General features: G+C 34.4%; 1 protein-coding gene across 4 annotated transcripts in view; it reads left to right on the top strand.

Annotated features, from left to right (window-relative positions):
* The window catches only part of DOCK7 (dedicator of cytokinesis 7), a 178,818-nt gene extending 157,964 nt beyond the window's left edge, over nucleotides 1-20,854 (top strand). For 2 of the 4 annotated variants that reach the window (XM_031465267.2, XM_031465272.2), the window contains 7 exons: nucleotides 4,882-5,007; nucleotides 6,580-6,669; nucleotides 6,789-7,025; nucleotides 7,376-7,519; nucleotides 9,354-9,460; nucleotides 15,317-15,484; nucleotides 18,215-20,854. In XM_031465267.2, coding sequence (XP_031321127.1) covers nucleotides 4,882-5,007; nucleotides 6,580-6,669; nucleotides 6,789-7,025; nucleotides 7,376-7,519; nucleotides 9,354-9,460; nucleotides 15,317-15,484; nucleotides 18,215-18,257 — 915 coding nt within the window. In that variant the 3' untranslated portion in view covers nucleotides 18,258-20,854. Of the gene's footprint in view, nucleotides 1-4,872; nucleotides 5,008-6,579; nucleotides 6,670-6,788; nucleotides 7,026-7,375; nucleotides 7,520-9,353; nucleotides 9,461-15,316; nucleotides 15,485-18,214 lie in introns of all 4 variants that reach the window. The other 2 variants (XM_031465268.2, XM_031465273.2) reach the window with 1 other exon arrangement.
* Nucleotides 20,855-20,881: the final 27 nt, after the last annotated feature.

Genomic DNA, 20,881 nt, shown 5'->3' on the forward strand with positions numbered 1-20,881 from the left:
TTAAAACTATTTTTAGAAAAAAGAAATGTTGAATTTCTGTAAGAAACTTGTAGCCATTTTGTATTTTGTGTGTATATATTTTATTTTAAAAGATTACATTTATTCATTTATCAAATAGTCATCAGTTTGTATTCAGAAGTAGATTAATGCAAGTTTAGATTTTTCGGAATGATCGTTCCCCAGCCATTGATAACGTAGTCACATGATACTTTCTCCTTTGTTTTTCTTAAAAGATTACAACATATTTCTTTAAGGGGAAATATCACCACCCTAGTAGGTACATATTATAGTCTGCAGAAAGGCCTGAGAAGATGGCCTTAGCTTTGTTAAGCTGAATTCTCTCTATTGGGGCACTAAAGAAAAGTAGGGTACCCTAACTTTTGAGATTGAGACATGCAAAATAACTATATCTTAACTCTTATCATTTTACTGGATGGACATGAATATGAGCCAATATTTTGGTTTTTATATGCCGGGAAATACTGGCCATAGTTCTGGTGCAGTGGCTTCTGTAGACTTTTTATATGCTTTAATCCACTCTAAAGCTATGTGAAATAAATTAATTCATCCAAGCAAGTAAAGAAGCAGAATGAGAAACAACAAATTATAGTTGAGGGGGCGGGGAATCTCTGAAAGAAGGGAATGAAAAAAATTCCAAGAGCATAGTCAAAACAAGTAATTTTACAACAAGTAGTTGAGTGGAAAAATGTGACCCTCTAAAGAAGAAATTAGACCCATGTAGGTCTAAAACATCCATTAGTGTTTACCTAGGAAGGTGAAGAGGTGAAGTTAGGTATGAAGAAAGTTAAGGAAAATAGGCTAAGTGAGAACTTGTCTGTGAGGAGATACTTTCTGATAGTTGGTGACTCCCTGATAATTGGTTTAGACCCATGACTGAGCACCTAATGGTGCTGTACCACTAATTGGGGTCTGCCCTTTATACTACCTTTGAGTAGAAAAAGATATGGACGGCAAACATACACTTTATAGATGATATTGGGCATGATTTCTTTTTTTCTGGACTGAGACATAGGGCAGTAGTCAGAATTGAACTTCAGCTCGGAAATGTGGTAGGATATATCTCAGAAGAATATATTTGGTAGGTAAACCACCAACCTGATTTTCATACTGGAGTGTACAGGAAGGAGATGCAAATGTGAAATAACGATTACAGTAGAAGACAATGTTGTAATATCCTGCAAGGCAAAACAGGGAGGGAGGCACAGCAGTTCTCAAACAATGACTCAAGTAAATTCTCAAAAATTCTTAAGAAAAACATCAGAGAAGTGAAAGCTGGTTCAGAGACCATATTTTGCCCTGGTGTTTGTATACCAGTATATAGAATACGGGGAGTGTATAGGTTAATTAAGAGCTTGGACTCATAGGTGTGATAAGAATTGACATAACCCATGTAAAGTAGATAACCAGTGTCTAGCACATAGTAAGTACTTTAAAAATGTTGGGATTATTATTTTTATTGTTGTTACTATATCATCATCGTCATCAGTATCATCATTATCATTACTGTTACTAGATATTTTAGCACAATTTAGCTGTGAAATCTAAGAGGTGTTAGGTCGAGATCTGTGACTAAATAAACTGATAAAAGTATATGTGTTCTTTAAGAGGAGTAGGTCTAGTAGAAGAGAAGGAGACTACCACTGTGTGAAATACTGGTGTGCTTATCTGGAAATCAGTGAACTTGAAGAAAGCATAGTGGAGAACAACTGGATGAGGATAAAAGAAGTTTTAGAAGTGATGTCATTGTGGAAGTATACAGCTAGCACAATCGAATGTTTCTTTCTAAATAAAGATAACAAAACTAGGAAAGATTTAAGATTTATCTGTCATAAGAGATTTCAACCACTAGAGCCATGGACAGATGAGTAGGTAGACTTCCTTTTCTGGGACATAGTTTCATCATACACAAGATGGTGGAAGCAGTAAGTAGAACTGCTAAGGAAGAATAAAAGAGTGTGGGAATGATGGGAACTTCAGAAAAGATTTATGAGAGTAAAGAAAGGTAATACAGGTTAAACTGTAAGAAAGTACGTGTGTGTATATATATATGTGTGTGTGTGTGTGTATACATACACACACACACACACACACACACACACACATATATATATGTTTTTAATTCAAAGGAAAAACAGGTGTCATCCTGTAGTCCAAAACTGAAGAGGAAGTAAGATGAAGTGATGTTTTTCCTGACGATGAAGCTGTATGATTAGGTTTTCAGGAACCTGATAGTTTTATACTAGAGAAATCTTTTTAAGTTGGAAATAAATTTACTCAAACTCTTAGCCTTCCTCCTTCTCCTGCTCCCCCCCCCCCACTTCACTACACACATTCATCTTCAATTCTAGTATCTCCTGATTGTTACCTCTCTGAGCTTTTCTCCCCTAGTCTTTCCCTTGCACACAGTGCTTCACCCACACTGCCCACCTTCCTGTTCTTCAAACACAGGAGGTAGGCTCCTGCCCTAGGACATTTGCACTGGCCCTTTCCTTTGCCTGGAATGCACTTCCCCCAGAGATCCACATGAATAATTCTCACTCCTCCATCACATCTTTGCTCAGGTGTCACCTTTTGGTGAGACTGGCCCTAACCATTGATTTATCACCAAAGTCTAGAATAGTTTGCTGACACATAGTAGGCACTCAGTAAATATGTGAATAGATGATTGGTTTCCCTCACATACATTCTTTCATGACATTTTAATCTTCCTTTTCTCTTTCTTTTCTTTTCTCCCCCCGCCCCCCAAATCTCTCTCCCTCTCTCTCTCTTCTCTACTGGAATGTCTTTTCCTTCCCTCACACATCTGCTTAGCCATAGTTGTAGAATCTTGTCTGTGTCACCTCTTTTGTAACCTGGCTTCAATAGGATTAATCTTTCCTTTCTCAATAGCACTTTTTATTATAGCACATAACCCTTTGTATTATAATTATTTGAATACATTTTTTAGTCTCCTGAGGAGCCAAGTCTTATTTATTTTTATTTTCGTATTACTGAGAATGAACAGTGGCTAACACATTATAAACACTCAATTTTTTTTCCTTGAACTGAATATCGATGTGAGAAAGTAAATAAAAAGAGTTTAAAATGGCTGCTCAGTAACTAGTTCAGTTTTAAGCTACATTAATTAAATTCAAGACCATATCCAGGGAAGCAGTGACCTCTTTACTGATCAGATCACACCAGCAGTATTGTGTCTATTTCTGGGATACCACACTTTAAAAGGTAGCATTGTAAAACTAATAAAATGCAAACAACATAGTAATTTCTGTCATGTGAAGATGATTGAGAACTGGAGAGTTTAAAGGAAACAATTTCTAAAGCACTTCAAATATTTAAAAGGGCACAATATTGGATTAAGGTTATAAATTAGCTCTGAGAGAGGTATAGCCAGAACGGCAATATTTTCATATTTGTGGTTTAAAAAAATAAAATATGTATATGTATGACATTTTTGAAAAAAACAATCATAAATCGTTAATTTTCTCAAGTGCGTTTTTTATTTTCCATGCAGTACTTCATTTCTTGATCATATCAAAATCTCATATTATTGTTCAATTGGCTTATTGACAGTTTTAATCAGAATTTTAATTGAACACATTTAATCTAGAGAGATTTAATATGCTATAGGAATCAGTTAATTTTTTTGCCTGTTAAATTTTGAAACAAAATAACTGAAGGAAAATTATTTTTTATTTAGAAACCTCAAGTCTTTAGCTCCAAAGACATTTTTCTTTAAAAGTGTATTTCTTCTAGACAAAAATGTGGAAATACTTTTAGTCACTATACTTTTTTGTAATTATGATTATAAAGCTAGTAAATTAAGGACCAGAATTTCCCATTTTGCTTTATTATCTGTTTCATTTGTGACATACTTTACATACCCTTTTGCCTTTCCAGTAAGAACTCAATACAGGAAAAATAAGTATTAAACTTGTTAGGCTTAAAGAGAACTCAGAGGTATATAAACACTTATGTGTGGCTGTTATACACACTACCACAAAATCCTTTTGAAATATCTTTGGATCTAAATTGTAAGACTTGCATACAAAGCTTCCAAGTATTTTATCTTTCTTGAGGGAATTTGTTTTCAAATGCACTGTGTAAGAGTTAAGGTGACCTTCGTGTACTTTGTACTTGAATGTGTGGCTAATGTATGCAGTGGGTGGTTTCTGGACTTAATGATAACCAACTCTTTTCAAATTTTTTTCTTTTATCTTTTATTTATACTTTTTTTTCTTTCTATCCATTTTTAGTTACTCTTCCCCGTATCAGTATTTTTATCAGCGGAGGCATACTGATTGTAAATTGTTTGCCTCGGTGCTTCTGGGTGGTCTTGACATGTGCTGACTGCTCTGTGCCAGGTGCTATACTGGGCTCCTAACTTGTACCATCTCTTTTAACATACGTAAAGAGATTATATAAAGGTTAATGGTAACTAAAACTGTTAGTGTTGTTTTTAAATCTAACTTTAGTGTGCTCTAATTTCAGGATAATTAAAACAGTTTATTTCATACCAAGCATCTTTTCTTGCGATAAGGAAAGTAAATTAATTTATCTCAATTGTATGGACTTAAAAACATAGACCAATGTGAGGTATTCACTTGGTACAGTCCCTGAAAAACATACAGCGTATGTGATTTGGTAAAAGCCCTAATTGCACAATGTCATTTGTTAGAAATGAAAAAAGAAAGATAACTTCGTTTCTACTTTCATTTGTGAAATAATAAAATATTGTAGTTCTGAATTAAAACTTTTTGCAATATTCTGAGAATTTTTATACTGTAGAAATCTAAACAGAATGTTAAGATAAAAAGACTTTGTATTAAAGTTTCTTCATTTTCCTACACCTAGGATGGTAAGCGGATGTTTGGCACCTATTTTCGTGTTGGTTTTTATGGAACCAAGTTCGGGGACTTGGATGAACAGGAATTTGTTTACAAGGAACCTGCAATAACCAAACTTGCAGAGATATCTCACAGATTGGAGGTGAATGCTGTGGTGGTTCATAAAATGTCATCTTTAATTTGTATTTTCTATGATGAATATAGACTTTCACATCCAGATACAATCTTTTAATAAGCTGGATCCTGCCAAATAAAATACTCTAGAGTGTAAGGATTTTTGTTAGGTACAATTATACTCTTGAATTTTTCAAATCTTTATGGCAACAGTATAATAATACTATTAACTTGATTTTTGAGGACCTATTTTCACACATATTTTAGAAACATACCTTTTAGAATTACTGTAATTTATGGAGAAATGTAGAGTATTTTTCCATCCACATTTTGTAGAAAAAGGCATGCATAAGGAATTAATAATCATGAAACTAAAACCCCAAGAAATTTCTGATCCAAATGCATTAACTTTTTGGCTTAACTGATTCCCAGTAAGATCTCTGTAGAACTTAAAAACCTAAAATCATACTTTAAAAACACTTCTTAGAATCCCTTAAATTTTATGTGGCTTCTTAATTTTCACTATAAATGATTAATTTTCATGTTTATGAGACTAACCAATCTTTTCTGTTGAAGTTATTCTTTCCAATCTTTCTCTATTCTTGGTACTCAAAGTATGGTCCATGGACCAGCATCTGCATTGTCCTCACCTGGGAGATTATTTGAAATGCAGAATCTCAGACCCTACCCCAGACAATATGAATCAAAATCTGCATTTTAACAAGATCCCCAGGTGACTTGTACAGAAATAAGAGTTTGAGAAGCACTGCTCTAGGCTAGTTTTTATTATCAGCTGATTTTAATTTCTTAAATGTTACGTTCTTATTGGTGACTTCCAGGGGCCCAACTTCCATAAATTGGTTTAAGCTGTGACTTTTTTTTTTCAAGAGCCTATTAAGTAAGTCTTGGGAAATATTGAGACAGTATTTCTCAAACTTAGTCATAAAAATTATCTTTGAGGGAGGAGTAGCTGTTCTCCTTTGAGAATTCAGGTTTAATTTTTCCTTTTGAGTAGCTCCATCCTTTGCCCAGGCTGCTACTCAGTGTCGTATGGAAAAGTCACTGCATTCTTGACCCAGGGTTACCTTTTCAAAATCTGAACCTACACAAAACTTCCATAAGTCAGTGCTTTTATTTGAAAATTCTAGAACATCACATTAATCATTCATAAAAATGAGTGCTTTTTCATTGACCCATGTCTGCAAGAAATCAGGCTACATCAAACTCAGTAAAAGTTGATATCCTATACATCAGTGATAATGAGTTTCCTTTGTCTCTGCTTTCTGTTCCCTGTTTGTTTTGAGGACCTGTTGTGGAATCCTGTGTTTTCATTGGAGAAAATTGTTTGTTTGTTTGTGTTTCATGTTATTAAAGCGAGTAATTGGAGTAATATCAAATAAATATGGACCATGGCCTTGCTAATTTGATAGGCTAAATATAATTTTTGTGAACCTAAATTATTATTATTTTGTAATTATTGACATGGTTGTACAAGAACTTTCTCAATGGCCTAGTTTTGCTCAGAGGTCTCCCTCAGAGGCCTTCTCTATTCTCTATTACTATTAACTTCATGTGTAAGATGTCTTTTTCTTTATTGTAGGGATTTTATGGAGAAAGATTTGGAGAGGATGTGGTTGAAGTAATCAAGGATTCTAATCCTGTAGACAAGTGTAAATTAGATCCTAACAAGGTATGGTTGATTAGACTGTAATGGCACATAGGTATATCTTTGAGACTCCATGATTTTGTTGGGCAAAGACTAAACGATGATTTAACAGGGAGAAAATGAAGGACTTTTTTCTTTCCCAGGCATATATTCAGATTACCTACGTGGAGCCATACTTTGACACATATGAGATGAAGGACAGAATCACATATTTTGACAAAAATTATAATCTTCGTCGTTTCATGTACTGTACACCCTTCACTTTAGATGGTCGTGCCCATGGGGAACTTCATGAACAGTTCAAGCGGAAGACCATTCTCACTACTTCCCATGCCTTCCCTTATATTAAGACAAGAGTCAATGTCACTCACAAAGAGGAGGTAAGTCTCCAAACAGGAAAACAGGATTAGTGGAGCAAAACATTGGAGCCATGTGAGAACAGTGTGGACATAGCATTGTGCATCATTCCTTGCCTGGTAACATACTAGAACTTTACTCATTTTTAAGTCATACTTTTAGCTTCTTTTCTAAGTCCCCAGTTCACCCTCAGATTATGCTTTAGAGGGTTGACTTTTTTTTCATTTAGTGATCCAAAGTTTTGGAATTTTTTTAATTAGATAACAGTTTACAATTGGTCTCCACTTTTTTTCTTATTTTAATTCATTATATATGAAGCTTATCAAATAGTTTTCAATCAGTGCATTGACCTAATAGATACTACTTCACCCAGATCATCTTAACACCGATTGAAGTTGCCATTGAAGACATGCAGAAAAAGACACAGGAGCTGGCATTTGCAACACATCAGGATCCAGCCGACCCCAAAATGCTTCAGATGGTCCTCCAGGGATCTGTAGGCACAACAGTGAATCAGGTTAGAGCCTTTGCCGGCACTGCTCTGTTACACATACACATGTTAACATGTTTATGTCATACGTGGCATTTGGAATGATTTCGTTATTATATTTTACAAAGTAGATCACAAATAAGTGTCAAATCAAGTGAAGAGATGTGTTAGAAGTGGTTGCAAAGGACAATGAAAGTATAAAGGAAGTTAAACTGAGAAAAAGCTTTTTAGTATAATCTCATTGATTAAAATTGTTCACGCTTGCCTTCTGGACTGCCTCTTTTTCTGCCTATCTGTTCTGAAGCATTCTATTAAGAAGGAATGGATTCACTCAAATGGCCTTTTGTTTAAAAGCTTGTACTGAAAGAACGTGATCTAAAAAGAAGGGCTCATTTTCAGAGCTTTTGTATGTGCATATGAGTGCCTGATGTCTCAGATCCTCCCTGACGCTGTCTTCTCCAGACCTCCTTCCCAGTGGGCCGAGAGAAGTAGATAAGTAACGTGAAATCATTTTGAAGGTCTTGGTGATACATGTATACAAGACGTTATTGTTGTTTTGTCAGATGCAGATTAGAGGCCATCCTCATTATCTCCTTGTAATGGGTTCATCTAGCTTCTTTTGCCGATTAGTGAATATGCCAAGGGAAAATCCAGAAATCAAGTAAGATTTCATGTAATATATCTACTTATGTGCGTTAAAGGAACAAAGCCAAAAAATGCCCTACCAAAACAGAAGTAAACATTTTAAGACCTTTACCCCCTAAGAACATACTTGATTTGGAGGCTTTACATCAAATGATACAACTTACAAAAATCACCTTCTTTAACTTGCAGTGTTAGGAACACATTTGGAATACTGAGGGAAGCTGTTTTAGCAAAATTAAGTTTCGTTACAACCCAAGGCATCTGTCACAGCTTCAGTAGAAGTGAGATCTGCCTTCCCTGAGCCCCCAGCACCTGCAGAATGGAGCCCCCCACCCACCCTTGTGTTATAGATTCTCCTGTCTTCACCTCACAGAGTCCCACTCCCATCACTGACCCTTTCCCCACCAGCCTGCAGAAAAAAAAAAGAAAATGGCCCTGTACCCTGGTCCTTTTGAGGTTTGAAGGGCCTGCTTGGTTGTGACCACAGAGCTGAGTGGAAGCCTGCACCAACAATGGAGAAATTTCAGGCTCACATGGTCCAGTAGGTGTGAACGACGGTCAGGAGGAAGAAGATGGCCACAGATGGCAGCTTGTTCTCCTGGTTCTCCTGCTGAAACAACTTTAGCTCCTTTTCATAGTTGGAGGCTTTGTTCATCAGGCTGTTTTTCTCCTTCTCCAGAGACCTCCTGGCCTCTGGCTCAGCTCCACCCCATAGAGCTGGGATTTCACAGCCTCCAGATCTCAACACTGTGACAGCTTCTCTTCCAACCCATCAATCTTCTGATCCCCCCTCTCGTGGCCCCTTGGATTCTCCAACCTTTGTGCTCCTCACCTCTGGGTATCCCATCAGAGTCAGCAAATTAACAACTGATTATCAGTAGCCTGACAACTTTTGCATTTAGGATAAATTAAAGAATGTGAAAAAGACAAGGCAAAATACATTAATGAGTACAATACTTGATCTTTTGGCTCCTACTTTTTCTTTGAAAAATGAACTAATATAATAAGTTAACTTAATTGCTGTAGGCAAGACTATAGATTTGGCATTAGGAAAAACTAAAAACATGTTGCCCAAAATCCATCTCTGAAGAGTTTTAATATAGGCATAGACATTAGCTTAAATGCAGCCATCTCAGTGCTAAGAAAAATTGTTTGGGTAAATTCTGTGAGTCTATAGAAAACGAAATACTTCTTGTTTTATTTTCTTATTTTACAGGGGCCTTTGGAAGTTGCCCAGGTTTTCCTGTCTGACATACCCAGTGACCCAAAACTCTTCAGACATCATAATAAACTGCGACTCTGCTTCAAAGATTTTACTAAAAGGTATTCAAGACTTCCTACATAAAGATCTTCAAATTGAGAATGTCCAGTACACAGTATAATATGAGATTCTTAAGGGACTATTGAAAAGAGAAACTATAGGAAAATAGTTCATAATGAGAAGTAGCCTGTGTGTGAGTTACTATTCTGTAATGGTGTATATCTATCCCCCACCAATGCTCTATAATGCCATATTTTATATTTTAAAGGTCTGAAAAGGCTAGACTCAGGAAATTTTTTTTAACTTAAAACTATTGCTAGTTTAACATTTAACTATTTAACTTGAAAGCTGTTATTTATTGTGAACATTCAGTGTGAGAGTTTCTGTTTCCTTTCCCTCAGAAAACATACAAGCAAGAAACTTGGAAGGAAAAAGATTGTGTTCAGCAGAAAATTTGTGTTCAGGTCTTACCCTTATCATTATATGTCTGTTTTCCAGGTCACTTAAGCTCTGTGATCCTCAGGTTTTCAATGTATGAAGTACGAATAATAATACCTACCTCCCCCACAGGGAAGTTGTGCAAATTAGGTGAAGTAATATATGGGTGTGTCCAGGTCCCCAAGAACACCTCCGATTTTGAGGATTTGCTCGGACTCACAGGACTCGGCATGTGGTTGCAGTCATGGCTATGATTTGCTATAGTGAGAGTAAAAAGTAAACTCGGCAAAGGGAAAAGGCACAGGGGGTGAAGTCTGGGGGAAACCAGGTACAGGTTTCAGAAGTTTCTGTCCCAGTGCCCTCACACAGGAGGTGCTAATTCCTCCAGCACGTGTGAAATGATGTCAACCAGGGAAGCTCAGTAGGAGCTCAAGTGCCAACCAAGATTGGGAGGCTGGTCACGTAGGCACCTTCCCCCTGCCAGGTACCGAAATTCCAGACTCCCAAAAGGAAAGCAGGTATTTAGCATAAACCATCGTGTTTGTATAAATAGTTCAGGCACAGTGAAACCACTCTTATCTTCTGAGTGTGATGGGAACCCTCCCCAAGTCCAAATTCCCAGAAGCTAACCAAGGGCCAACCTTGCAAACAGGCCTTCTAAGGCTAGCAATCTCAGGCCTGCTGTTAACTCTTTTCTGCACAAATAATGCTTACCATGTAATAAATGGGTATTTGGTAAATACTATATTTTGAAACAATACGGAAAAACAGTCATCAAATTGATACTGATTCTTGCTTTACTAACACTCACAGTGCACAAAAGAGGGAATGACAGTTTTACATGGTGACGTCAGGGAAGATTTCACACAGGAATTAACATTAGATATGGACCTTGGATAAATACTAGTTTTTGAAGCAGAAAAGAAGGGAAGGGTATACTGAATAGGAAGGAAAACCAGCATGAGCATAAGTTCAGAATCTGTCCTGAGAAACATGAATAGTTGAGTGAAGCTGGAACCATGGAATCTATGAAGACGAGAAGTCAGACACTGGGAAAGTGGTTGGAATTAAATTGTAAGCGCCTCGTGTACCACTAAGTAAAAGACTTGATTGTCACCTAACAAAGCAGCATCAGAACCATAGTCAGAACCCGGTCTTTGACTTCCTCTTATGGTTTCTCTTATCAAATCATTCATTGAAAGGGCTTATTAGGGGTGGAAAAAGTTTTACTTTACATCAGGTTTTGTCATCAGAGAAGTATGAGGAGTGCTAACTTGTCTGACTCTCTGGAGATGGTATTTCCCTTATTCTCATTGCAACAGCTGTCGTGAACTGCTGCCCATTTCTCCTGCCTGGACATGGTAAATACCTTTAAAAAGAAACTTGCGCACAGCTTCATTGGAAGCCGAGGATTTTATAATCTGATTAATGGGCTAGACAGCCTTGTAGATTTGGTTGTAGGAAACAGCTCCTAATGTATGTTGTGAATGAGCTGTGGTAGTCAAAGAAAGAAACCTGCTTTTACTTAGAGAATTGACCAACTTCTAGCATTAATTTCATTATTTGGGAGGCTTCAAATAATAACCAAAAAAATGCTGCTGTTTGTGAGCCAGGTGATCTTGGCATAATACATACTTCTGTAGGTCACAGGCATTTAGTTATAGATACTTTCCTTGCTCTTGTTTTAGAGTTTTTACTATGACTACAATTCTAAAACAAAGGTCTTCCTCTTTGTGTAGATTTACTACAGCGTAATGAATTTGTGTAGTCTGCCAGTCTCCTTAAGGGTTATTAAGGAGATGGTTTTCTCCTTTTAAATTACAAAAAGGCAAAAAACAAACTACATGATATAAACCTTACAAGTCATAGCCAATATGGCCTTTATTTTTATGTGTGTAAGTGCATTTTTATGCCAATATGTGTATTTATATTATCATAGTTCAGTTATAATATACATATAATCTTAAATTCTTATTTGATTAAAGTTTAAACTATTATTTTCCCCTTCTTCCCCTTGATGGAGGCCCTGGGGATTGAACCCAGGACTTCATGTACACCAAGCGTTTGCTCTTCCACTGAGCAGAACTGTTATTGTAATAATTACATTATATCATCAGTTGTTTGAATTTAAGTGTGGTATAGTTAACCGAATGTATCTTTTTCTTTTAAAATATTAACCACAAAATGACTGAGACAAAGTATATGAACATTTTTATTGGCCCCTAATATGTAGTCTATTCTAAAAATGTTCTAAGTATTAATAGTACCAAGAATGCAGGTGTACTAGTCACAGTACACCTTACTTTAAGTAATGCTGTTTAAATAGGGTGTCTCTTACTAATCAGCTTAAGTGGTACTTCAGTTTGCATTCTTTTTTTCCTGAAAACACTTTTTCTTGTATCTACTCTTTATATTTTTGGATTTATCTTTTAAAACTTGTTTTTGTTAAATATTGAGTAGATTTGAAATAGTATTTATAACATTTGCTATTAAAGAAAAGGGAGGGAAAAAGTCATTACCTACCACCCAGTATAAGAAATAGAACATTATCTTTGCTTTGAGTTCCCCTCCTCATATGCCCTTTTCTGAAATCATCACCCTCCCTTCCTTCAGAGGTAACCACTGTTAGGAATTTCATATTTGTCATTTCCTTTATTGTTTTTATAGTTTTATCATAAATGAATGTATCCCTTGATACACTGTTTTAGTTTTGCATGTTTTTTAACTTTATGTAAATGGAATGTATATATTCTGTGATACTATTTTTAGTATTTGTGAGGTATCACTATAATAAATACTGCTTTAGATAATTTGTTTTATATATTTTATTGTATAAATATTTTATAATTTATTCATTCTTCTGTTGATGGATATTTTGGTTGTTTCCTGGTTTTGTTTTTTGTTGTTGTTTTTAGTTACAAAGATTATTATTCAGATATTGTTCTACCTATTTCTGGATGTACAGAGACAGTCTAGGGCTTATATACCTAAGAGTAGTGTCATTGGTTCATACGTTCAGCTTCAGCTAGATAATGCCATGTTACATTCTTACCAGTAGTGTTTGAGAGAATTCCTATTGCTATATGACCTCATCAATACTTGTTATTGTCTAACAGTTTAACTTTTACCAGTCTGGTGGGTGTAAAATGATACGTGATTCTGGGTTAAATTTGCATTTCCTTGATTACCAACAAGGTTGGGCATCTTGTCAGGTGTTTGTTAGCCACTTTTCTTTTCTCTCTGTAAAGTTATATGTTCAAGTTTTGTGCGATTTTCCTATTGGATTCTTTTTCTTACTGATTTCTAAGAGTATTTATATATTCTGGATACATAATGCTTTATCATTTGTAAGTATTCACGTCTCTGAATCTGGGGCCTAGCACTTTTTTTAAATAAAAAATTTCTTAAATTTAATGTAGTTAACTGATTCAGTCTTTCTGGTTATGTCTATTGCTTTTTGTGTCTTGTTTAAGAAATTATTTTTTACCTGAGGTCAGAGTAACATTCTACGTTGATTTCTAAAATGTAATGGTATCTCTAAACTTCTTCAATGTAATGAAATCTCTAAAATTCAGTATAGGCTAAACAAAAGGAGAGGAAGGCAATAAAGTCTTTTTACTTTTAAAAAAAATCTCCTTATGACTGGTCTTGTATATGGTTCAAGGTAGGGATCAGTTTGATTTCTGTTCATAGTGATAATTGATGATTATCCCATTACCATTTATGAATATGATGTGACATAGGGATCAGATTTCTTTTCCTCTATAGATAGGCAGTTGACTCAGGACCTCTTATTTCAAAGATTGCCCTCTCTCCACTATATTGCACATCAAGTGCTCATGTTTGTATTCATCTGTTTCTAGGATCTTTATTTTCTTCCATTGTTCTGTTTATCTCTCCTTGAGCTAGTATTATGCTTAATTATGTAGTAATTACTGCATATGAGAGCATTTCCTCTCACCTTTTGTTTAAGGACTATTTTTGGCCCTATTCCTTTTGACTTAAATTTTAAATTTTGGAATCAATTTATCACTCCCTCTACCTCACCCCAAATAATAACCTGAATCTGAATCAATAGATCAGTTGGAATAAAATTAACTTCTTTATAACTTGACTCTTCCAGTCCATGAATATGGTATATTTCTTTATTTACTTAGATCTTCTAAATGTTTTTTAAAATTTTATGTAGAGGCCTTATATGTCTTTTAATTTATCCTTTGGTATTTAATTTTTTTTGCTTTTGTTAATGGTATTTTTTAAAATTATATTTTCTGTTGCTGAAATACAGAAATGCAGTTGAATTTTATATGCCAAATTCACTTGTTAATTCCTATCATTTATCTGTAGAATCTTTTCCTTACAGTAATGTTTAGCACTTCCGGTACTATGTTGAATAGGAATTTCTTCTCAGGAATAGTTCTTTTTTTCCCCTATACTCTGGAATAGTTTTGTGTATATTCTGGAATAGTTGTGTTACATTGGGATTATCTGTCCTTAAATGTTTAGTAGAATTTGCATATTTGTGTTTTCTTTGTGGATAGACTTATGATTTGATTTGATGCATTTGAGGTTTTAGGATTATTCATATTTTCCTTATTAAATGTTTGGTAAATTAATCTAGAAAAGTAGAATTTCAGACTTACTTGCATTAAATTGTACAATATCCTTTGTGCGTTTATAACTTTTGCTGTTTGACTGTATGTCCCATTTTTTATTTCTAGAAGATATTTGGCCTTCTCTCATTTATTCTTGCCAGAGCTCAGTCTATTTTTTTAGATTTTTCAAAGAACCAATTTTTGCATTTTTTGATATAGAGCTATTATACTTTTAAATTTTATTTCCTTTCTTATACTTTGAGTTTATTCTGTTGTGTACTAGCTCTTCAGTTTTAGCCTTCTTTTCCAATATAAGCATTTTAAGGCTATACATTTTCCTCTGAATATCACTTTAGTTGTATCCTACAAGTATTGATATGTATATTTTTAATACTTTTTAAATTTATCTATTGGGGTCTAGATATTTTTCTTAAATAGCTGAATAAATTGGATAAAAGATACTATCAAATGTATTCATTTAAGAAACATTTACTTGAATACAGGCAAACCACTGTGCCAGATGCCATTATTACTACATAAATGAGTATGGTTACCTTCCCTAAAGCGCTTTTAATCTTTGTGGAAAAAAAATCTTCAGATTTACCATTTAAAAATATGTAATTTTCAATTAAATGAAAACTGGAAGTGAATGTTAGTTTTTTAAAGAAACTCAGTTGGTCATCTGTTTCTTGCCGTAAACCTAATTGCAAGAGAGGATATTTAACATTTAACTGAAAAGCTGAATGTCTGCATCATGGTGTATGTATATATGTGTGTGTGTGTGTGTGTGTGTGTATCATATATATATATATATATGATATATATATCACTAAGCCCTCAAACTATGCCAGAAGATATCTTTTGGTAACACGCTGTTTTTCCTAGGTGTGAGGATGCCTTAAGAAAAAATAAGAGCTTAATTGGGCCAGATCAAAAGGAGTATCAAAGGGAACTGGAGAGAAACTATCATCGCCTTAAAGAGGCCCTGCAGCCTCTGATAAACAGAAAGATCCCTCAGTTATACAAGGCAATATTACCTGTTACCTGCCACAGGTATGCTTATTTTTCCTGTTACTCTGGATATCTTCAGAAAAATGAAATCTCCTTGAATTATTTAATAGTGAATTTGTTTAACTTTTATTAAATGGTTTCAAATACTGTCTTCAGAAACCTAACGAGTTCAATTCATGTAAGCCTATTTATCATCTGTACGTGTATCAGCCTGCAAGATAGAAGTCGATTCTTTCTGTAATTTGAGAACAATAAAGTTTTTAAGTACTCATACTCACCAGGATCCCACACATAGTAAGTCTGACCTCCTAAAACTATTCCTTTCAAAGTCCTCTCACACTTCCTGGTGTTTCTCTGGGAGAGTTTGCTAGACCATATCTGGAGCCAGGTATTCATTTCTCTCAGCCCTGACAGTAAATAGTACACAGTATGTTCTTCTAAATTTGTATTAAAACAGATAACCCCCATTGAGTATCAAGAAGTCTTCACTATTTTTCTCCACTTAAGTGTGACAGATAAAATTAGAAGTGGGAATAACTCGGAATTTTCTACAACTGATCCTAGTTCTACTTGAGCAGGTAATTTAACCTAGTTTTTAGATTTCTCCTCTGTAAAATTAAATAACCTTTAAGAGGTTGCGGAATTTAAATGACATGTAAAGCTCCAAGAACAGTGCTTAATTAAATTTTACTTTTAAGCCCTTGAATTCTGGACAAGACATGGTAACTGCTAAAAATAAACACCCTTGTTTGCATTTTGAAATCCAAATGTACATACATTTATTGAATTATTGTGGCACTGATATTTTACCACCTTTTTCTTTGAATTAATAACAGTGAAGCTATGAAATTGTAGTTACTTGATAAATTAATATTTGTAGGCCTTCAAAGTTGCTTATATGAAAATAGAATATAGATGTAGGGTATAATATACTACAGAAGAAAGTTAAACTGGTTATATGATCATCTGAAAGCACCCCGTGTTTCATTCATCTAACATTTGTGTGCTTCTAGACCTCTGAAGTAAATCATTCACACATTCTTTCACAAAAAAAGAAATTCCAAGTGCCTGCTGTATGTCATGTCATGTAGACAGACCATCTACAGAAAGAGGGAGACCAAAAGGCCTATTTTAGATCCTTTCTCTGGAAAAATATATTTTGCTCCCGCCATCCTTACATTGATGTGAGACACCCAAAGTGATTTCCTCTTAAAATTTTTAATGGGAAGCAACACTAGTCCTCTTCACTTTTGGCTTCCCTTTCAGTCTTTTTGATATTTCAGGCCCCTTGCTGCCTATACCCACCTTGCTCCTGTCCTATACTCGTTGCTCAGAGGTCCTGGGATGGGGGGGTACTAGGTCTTTGAAGTAGTCAGGAAGTTTCCTAACGATAGTGTCACTTCCTTCAGATCTCTACAGCTCCTTTCAGTGGAAAGACTGTATTATTCCTATATGAAGGAAACTCCCTTAATCCTGAGTTTTGCCTTCCTCTGTGATCTGTTAAGGTCAATCCTCCAAGCTTTAGTTCTTACTTGATGAGCAGGGTCTAGCTTTCAAGACTCCTATTTTCAAACAAACAAAAAAACCCCAAACAAACAAGAAAACAAGAAACCAAGCTTTGAGATTCAAAGCTGATCATCATGATCTCTTTGTACTTGTCTTCTCCTTTTCTGGGGATTGTAAACCCACGGGGCTTAATCTTAATGGCAGGAAAGATAAGCAAAAGAAACCAGCTTAAGGATAAAGGAAAATACATTAAGAGGTATTAAAGAATTTAGCCTCTTCACTCTTGATTTCTTCAGAACTTAGAAAATAAAATTCCCATAGAACTCAAATTATTTATTTTCCTGATTTACAAAATCTGAAATATTATTTTGCAGAAAGTTTACAAAGTCTTAACATAGTGGTTCTCACAATGTAGTCTGGGACCCATGGGAGGGGGTCCTTGAGACTCTTAGAAGAGATTCTTGAATCAAAACAAACTTTCATATTAATACCAAATATTACTTGCTTTTCTCAGTCTGATTCCCTCATGACAGTACAGTGTTTTCCAGAGACTATGTGGTATGTGATATTCTAAGACTGAATGCAGAAGCAGATAAGAGAATCTAGGCTTTCTGTTAAGCCCTATATGAGGGCCAGTCTTCTAAAATTCTTGCAAGTTATTTTTAATAAACAGTGCTATTTACAGAAACATGTAATGGATTACTTTTATAAAGTAATTTTAGATGTTCTTAGTTTTAATTTCTAATATGCTTAATGTCAATATATAATCCATATGAACAAAAGCTTCCTGGGATCATCAATTTTTGAGTGTATGAAAGAACCTAAAACCAAAAAATTTTGAGAATCACTGATTTAATACTTAGAATTTAATATTCTAAATAAGAAACACCTGCCTTTTGCCTTTTATTAACCCCAAGTAAACCTATTCCTGATATTCTTCCATTATCCCTTACTTCCTGTTTAATCACAATATTTAATATACTTATTGGACAAATGAATAAACGATCAGTGGACTTAGCAAAGTAGTTACTGTAATATACTTTTAATCTATAGAGAAATCTACAAGTTAGAATATATAAGGCAGTGTATAGGATGAGCATGTAACTTGAAAGGTAAGCATTTTGATAGCAAAGTTTTAAAGTTAATAAGCTTTTGGTGGCAAAACTTTAAGGTAATTCCAGCAGAAAAAAAACCATGTAAAACATATTTTAAAGGATTATATAAAAATTATTTACTTATAATTATATCCTTTCATTTTCTCTCCAGAGATTCCTTCAGCCGAATGAGCCTGCGCAAAATGGACCTCTAAAATAAACGCACTTGTTTAATTCATTTGAAAAAAGCCATGTATTCAACATTGAGTGTGAAAAGAATTTAAGATCTATTGAAAAAGACTTGGGACTTAATTCTGAAAATTATAGCATTAATTTACTCATTGAAGAATGCAGTGGCCAGAACAGTATCAAATGTAGATCGTTAAAGTTGGAGGATCATGGCTATGGTTTCTAATGTTCTGGTAATATGCTGTTATCTTTTTTTAAGACATTTTAATGACTCAAAGGTACACTATACATTTACCATTATTTATACCATAGCTAATGTTAAATTTATTTACTTTTAAGTTTGTATTTTTTAATTTATATTACCATTTATAGATTCATTTTGGAACTGTTTTAAATGTAGTAATGATTATTTTAAAGGTACAATTAAATATGTGAACGTTTACACTAATTTTACTGAGTCAGATTTCTAAAATTTTTTATCAACAAAGGCAGAGAATGTTAAAGTTGATTCAAGAAATAGTTCCAAAACTAGCAAAATGAAAATCCTAATTGACAGTCACTTTGTGGGCCCAAATGACAGCTCCAAATAAATTAATGGGTGGAGACAAGTTACTGATAACTATTTTGTGAAATCTTAAAAACTGGTCTTTATTTTCCATTTAGACACCCAAAACAGAGACTTAGAATTACAGAAATAACTTCACCTGATAGAACTTTTTATCTATAAATAATAATTAAATACTGGGATAGGTGATACCAGTAATAGATAATACCAGTGACAGTAGCTTGATCTTTGACTTTGAACCTTATTATGCTAATGATAGTAGTATGAACTGACTCTCAGCAACTAAAATGAATGGTTCCTGTGTTTCAAATTAAACAAGCCTGTCATTTCATCATTTTTTTTAGTGATCTAAACTGGTAAATTAGAAATCTGCTTTAAACTTATCTTACATCACCATAAAAATAACAGAAAGCCAGTGTTTTTTTAATCTACCAGTTGAATGAAGTTATTTTGATACTTGTATACACTGTACAAAGTACATCTAAAAGGTAAAATTAACTGTTAATTAAGTAATTTAAACTTGTAACTTTGATATGAAAAACTGATGCAAAATTTTTTGAACATATATTCAATTACTTGGCAAGTTTTTCCAAGAAAGTGCCTATTAATGATTTTCTGAAAGTATCTCTGTGTAGTATTAGAGCTTATCGAAAGGCATGTTATAATCTATCCCTTTGATCTATTGATCACTTACCTGAATCACTTAAGCACTGATCAAATAAAATACAGTGCCTTCATTGTTGTTGATGTTGGAAACAAAGGTCTCAAAAATGTCTGATTCTCCTGAGCATGGATGTGATGGCTGATATCCCCTGCTCCAGCCTACCTTTTTAACAGGCAATATTATCTCAAATTCCTCTTACCACATCAATTCAGACAATAACAAAAAGGTTTTTCAGGTGCATCTACAATGTTGGCCCCAAAGGGGTGAACTAAGGAGTCAGAAAGGCATAACCTCAAAAATGTTTGGGAACAGAGGATCCAGATGAACAATAAGGAAAGGCAAGTAGTCAAGAAAGGAAACTTTAAAAGAAATAAAAAGGTACTATATATACTCTTTCCTCTTCAGGGTCGGGGGAAGAATATTAAATAATCCCTCGGTCATTTCTCGTAAGGTTACATGTATATAAGTTTGGATTACTTCACACCTGTCTCAGTGAGTTATCAAGAACTTGAAGATTTATACAATTATCATGCAATACTATTATCTGACTTGAGTCAGAAGAGGCTTCCTCTTACTCTTAAAAACACTTCCTAACTTCCCATGTACTTCAGTTTTCTTAAAACATAAACTTCCTCATAGCAGGAATCTACGCTAGCTCCTAACCTTGGCTGTCTCTGGAGATTACAGAGGCCCAGGTTCTATACTAGAACTACTCCCATTAGAAGCGCATTTGAGTCGTGTTCAGGGCTGTTTCATTTTAAAAGTTCCATCAGTGATTCCTACTCCCGCTGCTGCTTACGGGCAGTGTTCAGGCTGTTAGTTTTAAGACGTTCCACTAGTGATTTTGTATCACATCATCCTGTGAAAGAATTTATAAGACATTATTTAACTATGTAATTTATTAGTTGACAGATACTCTCATTTGTTGAAATGGGGTGTAGCAGTGATATTCCAATATATTTACATATTCTTTGGAATTATTTTTAATCTTAAAACTAAGAATGCCCTTTAACAAGTCATAACATAATCTATCATTTACCAATTTAATATACTGTTTAAAATGAAAATTAACCAACAAGTTTTTGTGTGTGCCCAAAGCCTCATCTTTAAGTTCTCCAGTTTTGGATATCATAACGTTATATGTCTACTTTAAAGGACAACTAGAATACAACAGTTTTGACTGTGAACGTCTTTTAAGTATGACAGTCTGGATGGACAAAGCTCAATTTCTCCTATTTGAAAATTTCTTCACTTCCAACTATCAGAAAATATTGAGTATTATTAAAGGTAATTATGCATGTTTATTCTCTTCTGTTTATTTACATGTATGTATAATGTGTGTGTGTGTATATATATATAAATATATAATACAGACACATATTCTGTTCTTTGAAAACCCAGCTGTATTTATGGTAAAAATA

Source organism: Camelus dromedarius, chromosome 14 (assembly GCF_036321535.1).
Source record: "Camelus dromedarius isolate mCamDro1 chromosome 14, mCamDro1.pat, whole genome shotgun sequence".
NCBI lineage: Eukaryota > Metazoa > Chordata > Mammalia > Artiodactyla > Camelidae > Camelus > Camelus dromedarius.